The sequence below is a fragment of the Schistocerca cancellata genome, chromosome 5 (assembly GCF_023864275.1).
Source record: "Schistocerca cancellata isolate TAMUIC-IGC-003103 chromosome 5, iqSchCanc2.1, whole genome shotgun sequence".
In the NCBI taxonomy this organism is placed as follows: domain Eukaryota; kingdom Metazoa; phylum Arthropoda; class Insecta; order Orthoptera; family Acrididae; genus Schistocerca; species Schistocerca cancellata.
The window spans coordinates 762322196-762337285 of NC_064630.1; the positions used below are offsets into that span (position 1 = coordinate 762322196).

At 44.6% G+C, this 15090-nt stretch overlaps 1 protein-coding gene across 8 annotated transcripts in view; it reads right to left on the minus strand.

Moving 5' to 3' along the window:
- LOC126187883 (adipokinetic hormone/corazonin-related peptide receptor variant I) overlaps window positions 1–15090 on the minus strand; it is a 1289392-nt gene that overhangs the window by 70160 nt on the left and 1204142 nt on the right. For all 8 annotated transcript variants that reach the window (XR_007537802.1, XM_049929223.1, XM_049929225.1 and 5 more), the window contains one exon: window positions 13858–14065. Coding sequence is in view for 7 of the 8 variants with exons in the window: in XM_049929223.1 (XP_049785180.1) it covers window positions 13858–14065 (208 nt within the window). In the remaining variant the exon portion in view is untranslated. The remainder of the gene's footprint in view (window positions 1–13857; window positions 14066–15090) is intronic.

A 15090-nucleotide genomic window follows, 5' to 3' on the forward strand; every position in this document is an offset into this window, starting at 1 on the left:
TCATCACCTAAAAGAATTGCCTATCTCCTTTTTCATACACTTGCAACCCTATATACCACTATCCTCTCCACAGGCTACTATCCCGATCTGTGGAAACCTCCAGACTCCTACTATTCCTCAAATCAAACAAACCCCTCACTGATACTTCCTCATACTCGCCCTACCCCAATCTGCCTCACATCAGTGTCTAGCAAGGTCTTTGAATCCAACCTCTCCTGATGCATCCACCACTATCTGCACCAACACTATCCGCTTCCTATCACCCAGTGTGGCTTCCGTCCTTCTCTGCTGATGATCAACACCTGAATCTCACCCATCTCCTATCTCAACAGCTCAACAGTCGTGAAGCCAATATCTTTTTCTCCTTTGACTTTGAGAATGCATGACATTCCAGTCTCCTCTTCAAACTCCAGTCTTACACACTTCCAATCAACTATTTCCCCCTTTTGCGTCCTTCCTCTCCAATCGCCCATCGTATGTCATTGTTAACAATACCAATTCCCATATCTTCCACCCCACTGCAGGAGTACAACAAGGTTCCGTTCTCTCCCCTTTCCATTATCTCTCATACACTGGCAATGTACCACAACCACCTCCTCCCACCCACCTCCTTCAGTATGCTGATGACACCTCTTCCCTCACCCTCTTTCGTACAGTCCAGACATTCCAACGATTCCTCCAAATCCACATCAATCAGTTTACTTCCTGGTGTAACCAACTGCACCTTAACATTAACTCCTCCAAAACTCAGGTGGTAATTATAGGACGCACTACACGCACCTTCTGTCTCCATGACTTATACCTCACCATTTATGGCCATCTCATCCAGCTAACTAACACGCTAAAAGACCTTGGACTAACCTTCGACTGACAACTAACATGGAAACCTCATTTACTATCCATCCAAAGAAAGTCCACAATAGACTAAAAGTACTAACATTGGGGGGAGGGGGGGCTCCACCCCTCCACTGTCATTCGCATCTACAAATCCGCAGTCCATCCCATCTTTTGCGATGCAAATGTTGCATGGATCTCTGCCTCTCCAAAGTTCTATATATTCATCGAGATCCTTGAATGCCATGTTCTCCATCTCTCTTTATCCATCCATTTACCTTACCCCACAGGGATTCTTTACCAATGCATCAAATTCCCACCTCTCCTCACTCACATTGAACACCTCTAAATAACCTACACCATATGTAAACTTGATTCCAACAATTTTACCTTGACCCTCCCCTTTCTAATCCAAGTGCACTGCCACGACTCTACTTACTCATCCCACCTACACTTCACCTGCACACAACCATATCTTCTCCAAAATAAATTTCAACCATCTCCCTCTCCCAGACCACAAACTCTGCCCTGATATATACCCATCCTACCAACTCTAAATCCATCCTACCCTAACCACTGCCCCCCATCCAACTCAGAGCTCTCTCCTCTTCCTCTCCTCTTACCTCAGCTCATCCTTTTCCCCTTCCCTACCGCCACCTCACCCCATTCTACTCTCCAGTCCACAATTTCCAATACCAGCTGCCCATCTCTACTTGACCCCACAGCCAACCCCGTCTTGTCGCCACGTCTTCCCAGTTCGCTGTTCTCACCTCCACCACTTTCCTATCTCCCTACACACCCAACCTTCTTTTCATCTACAATTCAGCGTCCCAGGGCAGGGCCTGTTCCAGTTATGGAGAAAGTGCACGGTGCTCCGCTTTTAATGGTCAGTGTATCTTTTGTTGTGTTCAGAGCTTCTCCAGTGTTTTTCCAAGCGCCTAGTGTTCAAGTGTTTCTCAAATGTCTTTAACTGCGCTGTCCATCCATGTCTTATCACTGTTTTTAAACAATTCATGGTGACAGAATTATATTATTTACATTTCTCCCGTTTACGTCACGTTTTTAATACTTTAAATTCATAGTACATATGTCTCCTTGTTTTTGGTTTTTAGCATCTAAGTTAGTGTTAAGTTCTAGAGCGGGTTATGTGTACCACTGCCAGCCCCCCCCCCCTCCAACCACCATAGGGCGACGGGGGGTGAAATAACAATAAAGGGGAAAAGATACGAGTTTCCAAGTTTAGCAAGTTAAAAAGGCAGTAGTGCGGACAATGACCCCAGGGAACAGCTAAAACATCCCCAAATGAAGTATGCTCCTTCTTGATGCACTTCATTTATCACATTCCCCAAAACTTCACTGAACGTCGTCTGTCTTTAGAAAATTATTTCGGGCAAAGCAAAAACAATGAATTGGTTCGTCTCCTTCCTGATTTGTCAAACACGAATCGGTTTAAGAAATCTTTCAATTGCTTCCTGCCCAAGGGCACAGTTTTCTCCCCTGTGATCGAGATTTCTCCACTGTGAAGAGAAAAATGAAGAAGAGGGACAGAATTTTTCCACTTCGCGAAGTGATTAAACTGATTTTGAGCAGCAGACAATCAGTGCAATTCTTGGTCACCGAGGTTCACGACTCTTCGATCATGAAAGATTATGCATAGGGAAACTGGTTGTCACACTAGAACAAAAAACGCAGTATTTCTGTGGAAACGCGGAAGAAGCCGCGAGATCTGCGTAAGTTAAATTTTCAATCTCGCGAATTTTGCCATTTCGTGTACATATCTGACTCAAAAGCTGTTGGTGAAGCTCGCGAATCCAGAAATTCAGAGGGAAAACACACCTTCATCCTCACCAAAAAGACTCCCAGCGGCCACACCGTTCGTCAGCATATCCCACTGTAAAAGTCCCGATAAACCCAAGAAAACTTCAAGATTTAAAACTTTCCTGGGGCACATCCCAAAGGAAGCCAGAGAACTGTCTGAGGAAATCGCCTTCAGATTAAACAATGATGCTGTTTCTTGGACGTTTTTGATTTGTCCTGAGGTGTCTCATACTTTCAATTTTTCACACGAAATTTCACTTGAACAATGTTGGTTTGTTACAAACACATTTCCTTTCCCATAATTCGTCGGAAAAATCAGAGAAAATTGATTTTATTTCTTCGTGGCATGTTAAAAGGGCGGTAGTCTTTAAAAACGTCTCTAAAATAGAAAACCTGAATTAAAATTATGTTTACTGATCAAGTATATCTCTGAACGCTGGTTCCACAGATACATACCGCCCAGTTGAACAATTTGGTACTAATTTCGGAATTGGACAGTTGTGATCGTTTTACTGAAAGTTGGTCTCAGTGGACTACTGCCCGTTGAACATTCACCGATTCATTTATTGGTTACTCATTTTTCTTAACAGATCATAAAAAACCAAAAACTGTCAAACGTCTGCTGACTTTTTTCCTCTGTGTTTCATGTTCCCACGATGCCGCAGGACACAACACGCACACATGCCACAGAAATCAATGAGCAAATTGTTTCGCAATTGTATTCAACGTCGATTCTGTGCCCAAAAAATGATGATCGTACAACAAGTAATCAGTATCTCATTTCCAATTGGTTACCTGGAGGGGCAAAGGTTTACCTCAATTCTGGTCCTGTCCAATTTGAAGAAATAAACAACGTCCAATCATACGCTGTATAATCTTTGAACTCCTTACATCCATCCAGTTTACCGTCGCATCAGTTGGTTTAAAGAATACTATTATTACGTTCATTAGAAACCATAAACGTTAATCAGGGATTAATTAGTGGTGTAAGATCAGTAGTAGCTCACTTAGGCAAATACATCATCACTGCTGAGCACACCGACTGCGATAAAAGTGTGCTGATACCAAGCACTAACCTCACACCCTCTGATTCAAGCAAGCGTTTCCAAATCATAAATCAATTACCAACAAGAGTAGCCTTCGCTATGGCCATTAATGAAGCACAAAGCCAGACGTTTCTACCAGAACCTGTCTTTTCGCATTAACAACTGTATGTAGCTTTTTCGCGAGTTCGCCCATTCATTGACGTGTATATTTGTGCTAACGACATATGCATTTAAAAAAGTAGGCGATGATCACGTTATGAATGCTAACATTTGAAAGAGGTTTTGCAAAATAAAGAAGTTTTAAAAAAGTAAAATTAATGTGACAAAGACAACGTCTCCTCCTTTTTATATGTTTTACAACTAACCATATTGTATACAGGGCGTTCCAATATTTATAGAGGAAGTAGTATGGAACAGGGGAACAAAACAGTTCACAGAAACATTGGTTGTAAACTTCCTATTTTGGACTTATTGTGTGCTACCACAATTGTCAGTGACCTCCAAGTCTCTGCCCTGCTTTTCACAACATATGTTCGATGTGACCTTCATCCACTGAAATGCGGCCTTCTACTCTATATTTCATAGAATCACACATTCGTTGGAACACCCCAGGATTTTTCCGGATTGCGTCATAGGCACTGAACACACTACGGCACTGGCGCCTTAACTAGCTTGCATTTATCGACAATAAGCGCAGGTGACTCCATTATATAAGAAAGGTGAAAGAATGGACCCGAAAATTTACCGACCAATACTCCTAACTTCTGTTTGCTGCAGAATCCTTGAACATATTCTCAGTTCGAATGTAATAAACTCTCTTGAGACTGAGAAGCTTACATCCACGAATCTGCATGGTTTTAGAAAACATCGTTTATGCGAAACTATGCTTGCCCTTTTCTCACATGATATACTGACAAGGGAACATCCCCATCGCACCCCCCTCAGATTTAGTTATAAGTTGGCACAGTAGATAGGCCTTGAAAAACTGAACACAGATCGATCGAAAAAACAGGAAGAAGTTGTGTGGAACTATGAAAAAATAAGCAAAATATACAAATTGGGTCGTCCATGCGTAAGATAGGCAATATTAAGGGCAATGTGAGGCGAGGAGCTCCGTGGTCCCATGGTTAGCGTGAACAGCTGCGGAACGAGAGGTCCTTGGTTCAAATCTTCCCTCGACCGAAAATTTTAAATTTTGTTTCAGTTTATGTGAAAAACTCTTATGTTTTCATCACTTTTTTTGGAGTGATTATTACATCCACAAGAAAACCAAAATCGGGCAAGGTAGAAGAAACTTTTCACCCGTTCGCCAAGTGTACTAGTTAGGTGGGTCGACAACATATTCCTGTCATGTGACGCACATGCTGTCACCAGTGTCGTATACAAAATATCAGACGTGTTTTCCTGTGGAGGAATCGGTTGACCTATGACCTTGCGATCAAATGTTTTCGGTTCCCATTGGAGAGGCACGTCCTTTCGTCAACTAATCACACGGTTTCCCGGTGCGGTCGCAAAACACAGACACTAAACTTATTACAGTGAACAGAGCCGTCAATGAACGAACGGACAGATCATAACTTTGCGAAAATAAAGAAAGCAAAATTTTCAGTGGAGGGCAGATTTGAACCAAGGACCTCTCGTTCCGCAGCTGTTCACGCTAACCACGGGACCACGGCGCTCCTCGCCTCACATTACCCTTAATGTTGCCTATCTTACGCATGGACGACCCAGTTTGTATATTTTGCTTATTTTTTCATAGTTCCACACAACTTCTTCCTGTTTTCTCGATTGATCTGTATTCAGTTTTTCAAGGGCTATCCATTGTGCCAACTTACAACTAAATCTGAGGGGGGTGCGATGGGGATGTTCCCTTGTGAGAACTATGGATGAAGGGCAACAGGCAGATTCAATATTTCCAGAGTTCCGGAAAGCATCTGACATGGTGCCCCACTGCAGGCTGTTAATGAAGGTACGAGAATATGGAATAAGTTCACAGATATGGAACCCAGTACGTTGCCCTCAACGGCGAGTGGTCATCAGAGACAAGGGCAACGTTAAGAGTGCTTCAGGTAAGTGTGACAGGTCAGCTCGTATGTAAATGGTTTGGTTGACAGGGTGAGCAGCGATATGCGGTTGTTTGCTGATGATGCCGTGGTGTACGGTAAGGTGTCCAAGTTGAGTGACTGTACGAACGACTTAGACAACATTTCCAGTTGGTGTGATGAATGGCAGCTAGCCCTAAATACGGAAAAATGTAAGGCAATGCGGATGGTAGGAAGATCAAACCGGTAATGTTCGGGTACATTATTACTAGCGTCCTGCTTGACATAGTCAATTCGTTTCAAGATCTGTGCATGGCGCTGCAAAGCGATATGAGGTGGAACGGGCATGTGAGAACTGTGGTAGGGAAGGTGAATGGTCGACTTCGGTTTATTGGGAGAAGCTTAGGAAAGTGTGATCCCGTGTAAAGGAGACCGAATATAGGACGATGATGCGACCAATTCTTGAATACTGCTCGAGTGTATAGGGTCCGTACCAGGTAGGATTGGTGGAAGCCATAGAAGCAATTCAGAGGCTGGCTGCTAGATTTGTTACCGGTAGGCTCAAAAAACACATCACTGTTACGGGGATGCTTTGGGAACTCAAATGGGAATCCTTGGAAGTAAGGCGATGTTCTTTTCGAAAAAACACTATTGAGAAAAGTTAGAGAACCGCATTTGAAGCTGACTGCCGAATGATTCTGCTACCGCCAAAATATATTGCACGCAAGGACCGCGAACATAACATACGAGAAAATAGGGCTCGTACGGAGGTATATAGCAGTCGTTTTTCCCTCTCTCCGTTTGCGAGTGGAACGGGAAAACCAATGACAAGTAGTGGTACAGGGTAGAGTCCTGCATGACCGAGTAAGCGAGCACAAAATACGAGGTGGGGCGAGCACACCCTAACTGGATAGGCTACCCGCACTAGTTCTTGTGACCGAGCATAGAAGCCGTGACCGAATGAATACGTAGCACATAGCTTCAAACACATTACACGTGTTATTATCCGTGTGACACTGCAGCCAGTACGGGCTTCTCATTTGTGGCGTGTCTCTCTCTGTAATCATGCAGCGCGAGGAAGCCAGTGTAGTAAGACGTAAGATTGAAACCAATGTTTACACATTAAAGAAACGGGAAGGTCTAAAAAGCCAAGTATGGAGTACATTTCTGTTGGTTGTAGATGAAAACATTGCGCTTACTGGGTACGTATCGTGCATAAACTGCTCCACTTTATTGTCTTTCTAGTCGGGAACCACTCATTTAAAGAAACACAGTTGCAAGAAACCTCACAAAGATCGTTTCTTTGGCCGTCCTTCCGTTATCTTAATATGCTTGAAATAAGTGAAAAGCAGGAAATTCTTAACAATGTGCGACAAATATGTGCTACGTACGCAGGTACAACATTCAATCATTAACATAATCGTTTTTGCATAGTTAGTGGAGAGTGTATTATAGAGAAAGGGGAATGTTGTGACTCGTATAATATTTCATTAACGTAAAACATCTCGTTTTTATGGGAACGGGGATCGGGTTATTTTGGGGGAGAGACCAAACAGCGATGTCAACGGTCTCCTACGGGAATGTTTCGATGATTTCCATATCAGTTCTGTATTATTTGTCTCTTTTGTTTATTATCATAGATCCTTCAAGTACTGTGTCATCACCACCCAGAAAGAGAGATCGTTTCAAGGAATGGAGGAACAACAGATCATCCGCAGCAGATGAAATAGATCTGTACATTTTAATGCACTCCGGAGATGATGATGACATCTTAAAGTGGTGGAGCAGACATGAAACAGATCTGCCAGGTTTGGCTGCAGTTGCAAGACGTATTTTATGTATCCCAGCAACAAGCGCACCTAGTGAAAGGTGCTTTAGTAAAGCCGGCATGTTACTAACAAATTGCCGCAGCCAATTAAATCCGGAACGCGTTAGTGATTTACTGCTGATCAACAATAAGTATAATTTTGTTTATGTTGCAAACAATTGAAACGTATGACAAGTTACGTCTGTAGATGTTTAATGTTCTTTGTATGCTTTCTTTATGAAGATGGTTGTCTTCTAGATTACAGGGAAAGCAGTTATTTAATGTTTCCTATAAATGAAAGGAAAAATATCTCTTTTGTTTGGAAATGAGACTCGTCTTCTATTCGCGATTGTATTGAAATATCATTTTACTTTCCAGGTGCTTTATGAATTTACCTGTGTCACGTACCCGTTCTTGGAAATGTTACTTTTGTATTAAAAGAGAGAGAAAGAGAGAGAGAGAGAGAGAGAGAGAGAGAGAGAGAGAGAAAGGCGTTGGATTTGTACAGTAAAGTACAGTGCAGCGAGCCGGGGCTAGGCGAGGTGAGACGTCAGCGGTGACCGGCCATGCTCGGTTATCCGCGTGTCCGGAATCCGGACATCAGACATGGCGCGAGTACGTGACCGAGCCGAGTCGTGTGGGGCCGGACACGAGCTGCTCGGTCCCCCCGTCAAAGGCGAGCCGTGACCGGTCAAACACTGAGCGTTGCAGCACTCTAGTACAGGGTACGCTCCGCCACGTACCGTACGGTAGCTTGTGCAGTATCTATGCAAATGTGTATGTAGAACACGTGTTCTCTGCTTCCATCTGCTTGCCCGTAGCAGAAGACCACGTCAACGCCTGCGTTGGATTGGGAGCCGTACGTGCATTGACGGGCGCCGAAACATATTACGGTAATGTACTGCTGTGTGGCAACAAACAATGTGTCATATGAATGCTACGGGTACACCAGACGAAAATAACATACGTGACAGATACAGTACGTACTGTAGTACGCTTTTGAGTACTGTGCTTGTTCTTGTGTCGGGTACGTGCTTGATACCAACGCAAACTCATTGTGCTGCATAAATGTCTAGTGCGTGCGCTGTTTCCTCATTTGTCTTGTGTCAAAGTACTCGGTGTGTAAGATATGCTTCTCGCACGCACGTAAACCATACCTCCAAAGATATGAGGGAGACGACCAATGTTTATAGGAACTTTTTTTCTTAGCTTGATGCGTGCTACACCCTCTGTAAATATTGGAACCTTTTTTTCCGACACCCCGTACAGTGATATCTGTCTTTTACAGTGAGACTAATATTTATTACTGCTATTCCAAATGAAATACCTCTTATTAATAAATACTTGCATTTACTTATTTTTCTATTACTGTATTACCCATCCGTGACTGATAAGGACAAAGCGCTAATTATTCGCACATGTCAGCTAGTCATAGTAATTTTCTTTTCCTTCGGCACTTGCTCTGTTGATCTCTTGCATCGTTAAATCACCTATGATGCTTACAGGTATATTCCTCTAACAGAAAAACATTACATTCTGAGCAAATAACTCACGAGAATGCAGTGAGGTAACGTCGTCGACAACTACCAATATATTTCCAAGGAAAAACTGCAGCAAGTAAGCGATGTGCAAGTCAATTTAAAACATCAATTTTCAGAGAACGGTGATCGAAACACACACTTCACATCATATTTCCGCAAAACACGACCAATCCTGCTCCAAATGCTCCCTGCTTAAGGCTAGACCATGGTGCTATCTCGGTATTGTCATCACTCACGCGGTGTGCAGTTGGTCGATAGTACAAAGCACACCTAATCCGTCTCTCACAGTAAGCATTCTGACTAAAGGTGACTTCGAGATGGGGCAACTCAGCTGTCAAACTCTCAGGTTCGAAGTACCCCTCCACGTTGAGCCGAATGGTGACAACTGTCACCCTGCAGCAGTATGAGTAGGATTCCTATAAACGGCATGTCCCAACATATGTTATCCGTTGATTATTTATCTCACGATCGACAACTTTTGACGTCGTTAATCTTTGTTTTGTGATGACTCTAGTGTGTGTGTGTGTGTGTGTGTGTGTGTGTGTGTGTGTGTGCATACGCCTGTTTGTGTTGTCTTTACGGAGTTTCTCTGCAAACAGAGGTTTTACGTGGTTTAAAGAGGGAACGACAGGATGACGGTCGGAAAACCACGAAATTTTTTTTTATTATGGAATTCGAATGTATATACTGTACATCGAAGAATTGTTCCCCAAAACATTATGCGCGAACTCCATTATCTCAAATATCTATAATTTCGTCAAAATGTTTTTGTGCACATCCCTACGCTGTAAGGATCAGGATGATACGAGAGTCGTTCAATAAGTAATGCTCCACATTTTTTTTCTTAGAACATAATTTTTGTTAAGAGTCCTAATTTGGTGACAATATGCATCTCCATGTCTTGTCCGTCTTCTATTTTTCTACGTAGTCGCCATCACGTTCTATGGCCGTACGCCAACGTTGTGGAAGAGCATGTATTCCCTACTGGTAAAGCTCTTGTCATGTAGGCGAGCCACGTGTTCACTCCATGGTTGACAGCTTTCGTCGCCCTAAACAACAGAAAGGCCTCTCCGTCGGTCTCAAAACGCTACAACAATTCAGATGAAATGGCCTTTCTTTGAATCTTGTTGTCCGCTGTGAGCATTCGTGGAACACATCGTGTGCACCTCTTTGAATATCCGACAGTCTCGATCATTGCAGACGCTCTTCCAATGCTGACCGACAAGTGTAGAGCCAGTTGTCGAGTTGTGATGCGCCGGTCGGCACGAATAATGGCATCCGCACGATTCAGCACGTCTGGAGCAGTGGCTGTGCCGGCCGGTGTGGCCGAGCGGTTCTAGGCGCTTCAGTCTGGAACCGCGTGACCACTACGGTCGCAGGTTCGAATCCTGCCTCGGGCATGGATGTGTGTGATGTCCTTAGGTTAGTTAGGTTTAATTAGTTCTAAGTTCTAGGCGACTGATGACCTCAGAAGTTAAGTCGCATAGTGCTCAGAGCCATTTGAACCATTTAGCAGTGGCTGTGACGGGACGTCCCGAGCGTGGCTGATCATGGAGTTCTGTTTCTGCAGTTCCTGAGGCTGTAACTTCCTTTACCCATCGCCCAAATGTACTCCTACCAAATGCAGCATCGCCGTATACTGCACACAAACGTTAATGGACGTTCACCACGGTTTCTTTTCTGCACACAGGAATTCAATAATAACACGCTGCTTGTAACGTGAGACGTATGTACTACAGCTCTGCCATCTGCGGAACGGTTCGAAACTTCACTAGCGCACAGAACAAATATCAAATGTGAAGAAACAACAAGGATGTTTGTCTGTTAATTAAAGTTAAACTTTCAAAACGCTATAGAAATAACACCATTGGTCAGAATGACGTCAAATTGCAACGGAATATTATCGGAGAAGGGGGAAAGCGTATGGCAGAAGAAAACAAAATACTGGGAAAACTGATCAATAGATGGCGCTGTATGTGTCAGAATACGTAAATGAAAACATGTGTCACGACCGCCGGCCGCGGTGGCCGTGCGGTTCTAGGCGCTCCAGTCCGGAGCCGCGCTGTTGCTACGGTCGCAGGTTCGAATCCTGCCTCGGGCATGGGTGTATGTGATGTCCTTAGGTTAGATAGTTTTAAGTAGTTCTAAGTTCTAGGGGATTGATGACCACAGCAGTTGAGTCCCATAGTGCTCAGAGCCATATGAACCATTTTTGTGTCACGACCCATTGAAGTTGGTATAAACACGCCGGGTACACGGCGTTTCCTCCTTTCGAGTCTGCGACGTTCGCATGACTGTCTCAATGCAGGATCGCGCTCAGCTTGCAAAACTGTATTATAAGAATGATGATTGTGCACACGTCAATTTGCAGAAGTTACGGACACTGAAGGGTTTGAAAAAAGGCGTTGGTCCGATGACTGCCGTGGGTCTCGAGAAAATGATTCAGAAATTCTAAAAGACTGGTTCTTTTGGTGCGCAGCCTGGTAGAGGGAGGAAAAGAATTGTTTTCTACGTCAGTGGCAGCAGTGGCCACAGAAATGCAGGAGGAGACGAGTGGCGGTGTGCAAACGTGTAGTGCACGGAGAACTGCCCGAACATTGGACATACCTGTGAGCACGGTGCGTAAAATCCTACGAAACGTCCTTCTTTGCTATCCATTCTAAATTACCCATGTGCACGAGCTGATTCCTGTTGACCTGCCAGCAAGAGAGAGACCTTTGCTTTAGAATTTCTTGCACCCATCGAAGTGGACAATGATTGGCTGTGGACAGACGAAGCCCAGTTCTATCTAACAGGATACGTAAATACACAGATTTGTGGAATATGGGCAACGGAAAATCCACACGCAAATCAACCAGTACCATTTCATCCTGAAAAGGGTACAGTGTGGTGCGGGTTTACAGCATGATTTATCATTCGGCCGTGTTTTTTTCGAAGAGACAGGTGCTTAAGGTCCTGTTACCCGTACCGTCACTGGTAGGCACTATGAGTGTCTTTTGCGCAACCACGTCATTCCAGCTCTCCAACAGCGTGGATGTGTTGATGGGATCATTTTTACGCAAGATGGCGCACCTCCGTACATTGCAAATCCAGTTAAGCAACTGCTGAAGCGCCATTTCGGAAATGCTAGAATTATCAGCCGCCATTTCCCTACAGCATGGCCGTCACGATCACCTGATCTTAATCCGTGTAACTTCTGGCTGTGGGGCTGTCTGAAAGATGATGTGTTCAGTGTCGCGATTGCAAACTTAGCTGCACTGAAGGCACGCATTGCGCAGCACTTCGATCAGTTGAGGAACATGCTGTTACTCGATTTCAGCTTGTTGCAGAAAACGGTGGACAGCATATTGAACATGTTTTGCGCCAGTCACACGGAAATTGCTAATCTGATTTGATTTTGATTGATGCTTTTTATGCGGTTTTTGGCACCAGGACAATTAAAAACCGACGTGGCTGATGCTTTTTATGCGGTTTTTGGCCTCAGAATAATGAAAAACCGATGTGAGTGATGCTTTTTATGCGTTTTTTTGCCTCAGGACAATTAAAAACCGATTTTCCCATCCGATATTATATGACCTTGCCGTGGTGGATGGGCTTACGTAACTAACAGTATCACAACTCTACACCCATGCACACTGAGTAGTACAATTTGTTTAACGTCAAACGTACGCCTTAGACATTGCTGTATGATTCATTTGTCCTTTGTAGTCCACACTATTAAATTATGATGCTTACAGTGCCATGTTTTGCTACTTTCTGCCATGCGTTTTCCCCGTTCTCCCATAATATTCCGTTGCAATTTGACGTCATTCTGACCCGTGGTGTTATTTCTAAAGCGATTTGAAAGTTTAACTCTGGTTATAATCACCCCGTATATTAATGGCTTTTTTTTAAAAAAAATGTGGGGCATTAATTATTGAACGACCCTCGCATGTTAACTTCATATTTCATATAACCACAACCGTAGTTACAGCGATAACCGTCGATATACCTCCTTTCAGAACTACCCCGGGAAAACCCCCAATTACACAGTGAAGATAGCAATATTTTTTAATAAAAAATAGCAATAAACTTCATTGTCTGCTTCATTCATTGCAGCAAACCCCATTTGTCTACTACATTCTAGTACGTAGAAAAAAATCTTGAATTTGAGCAATATTTTCGTCCGTTAACCTGTCGTTACCCTCTAGAAACTGGCTTCCACAGCGCTTCCTTGCCACAGTGTTGTCTTGAAAACGGCAGTGTAAACTCCTGTCGAAATATCGGCGGTTGTCGGCGACATCACCCGGATGCATACCCGTAAGTTATTTGAACACCGTATACGCCGGGATAAAGTAAGGTTTAACGTTACATTTTGTTCAAACCACTCCATCGCCCATTCGACTCACGTCAGCAGTGGAAGTAGAGGAGACAGCAGACGAAAACTTTCTGTACTGCTGGCGCTCTGGTAGTCCGCTAATTGGGCGACAGCCAGCGGGACACTAGCGAACACTAGCGAACACTAGCGAACACAAGCGAACACTAGCGAACACTAGCGAACACTAGCGAACACTAGCGAATGCGAACCGAACGCGACCGAACGCCGCTCGCTCGCGCTCGGCTAGCGTTTACACCAGAGAGGAGTCTCTCTCTCTCTGTTCGCTCGAGAGTCCACTCCGGTGTAAACCAGACTATCTGGACTGAAATTCGCGCACAGCTCGCGAACATAGCAGCAGCAGCAGCAGCAGCAGCGCGGCGGCGCGATCGTGCGGTCATCTGGCGTGACTTACCGTCGCTGAACTCGCGGGAGCGCCGGTATATCTCGCCCAGGATGGACGTGTAGGAGAAGATGATGACGGTGAGCGGCAGGCCGTACATCATGAGCATGCCGAAGCCCAGGTACGAGTACTCGGAGAACTTGCTGGGGAAGGAGTTGTACGACACGCACTGGCGGTACCACGTCACGTTCGGATGCGACTCCACGTGGAACACGAACATCTGCAGCACACCGGAAACCTTACTGTCACACAATAGGAGCTCCCAGTTGGAGAAAATACTCGTCGTGTAGCGCACACAAATTTAGTGCTGCTAAGACACGCATGGGACACACATATTCACAGTTGCGAATACGGACAACCGTCAGGTGTATAATTGGAACGACGGCAATGAAAATTTCTGCAGGACCGGTAGTCGAACTCGGACTTCCCGCTTATCACGAGCGGTCGCCTTACCATTAGGCTACCCGACCACGACTCCCTGCCAGTCCCAAACTTCCATATGTCGTCAATCATGTCTCTACAAACTATACTCGTACATCCATTACGTACAGGTTAACAATTATTGAACTATATGAAATAAAATCGTCATAACTTCAGAACGGTTTGCGTTACGACGTTCAAACTGCACGGTTGGCCGCAGAGCATGGTGGAAATTAGTATACGCATGCATGGTTTGGTTTAGCGATGAACCACACTTTCAACCGGATGGGTTCGCCAACAAGCAAAATTGGCACTTTTGGGGGACTGAGAATCCGCATTTCCCGATCGAGAAGTCTCTTCGCCGTTAACAGATCCAGTCACGGAATAATCGGTGCGATTTTCCTGGATGGCACAGTAACTACCGACGGTACGTGAAGATTTTGGAAGATGATTTCATCCCCATACCCCGCATCTCGTGGTCGTGCGGTAGCGTTCTCGCTTCCCACGCCCGGGTTCCCGGGTTCGATTCCCGGCGGGGTCAGGGATTTTCTCTGCCTCGTGATGACTGGGTGTTGTGTGCTGTCCTTAGGTTAGTTAGGTTTAAGTAGTTCTAAGTTCTAGGGGACTGATGACCATAGATGTTAAGTCCCATAGTGCTCAGAGCCATTTGAACCATTTTTTTCATCCCCATTATCCAAAGTGACCCTCATTTCGACAAGATGTGGTTCATGCAATACGGAGCTTGACCCAGTCGAAGTAAGAGAGTGTTTGATGTCCTGAGAAGCACTTTGGGGACCGCATTCTGGCGGTGGGGTACCCAGAGGC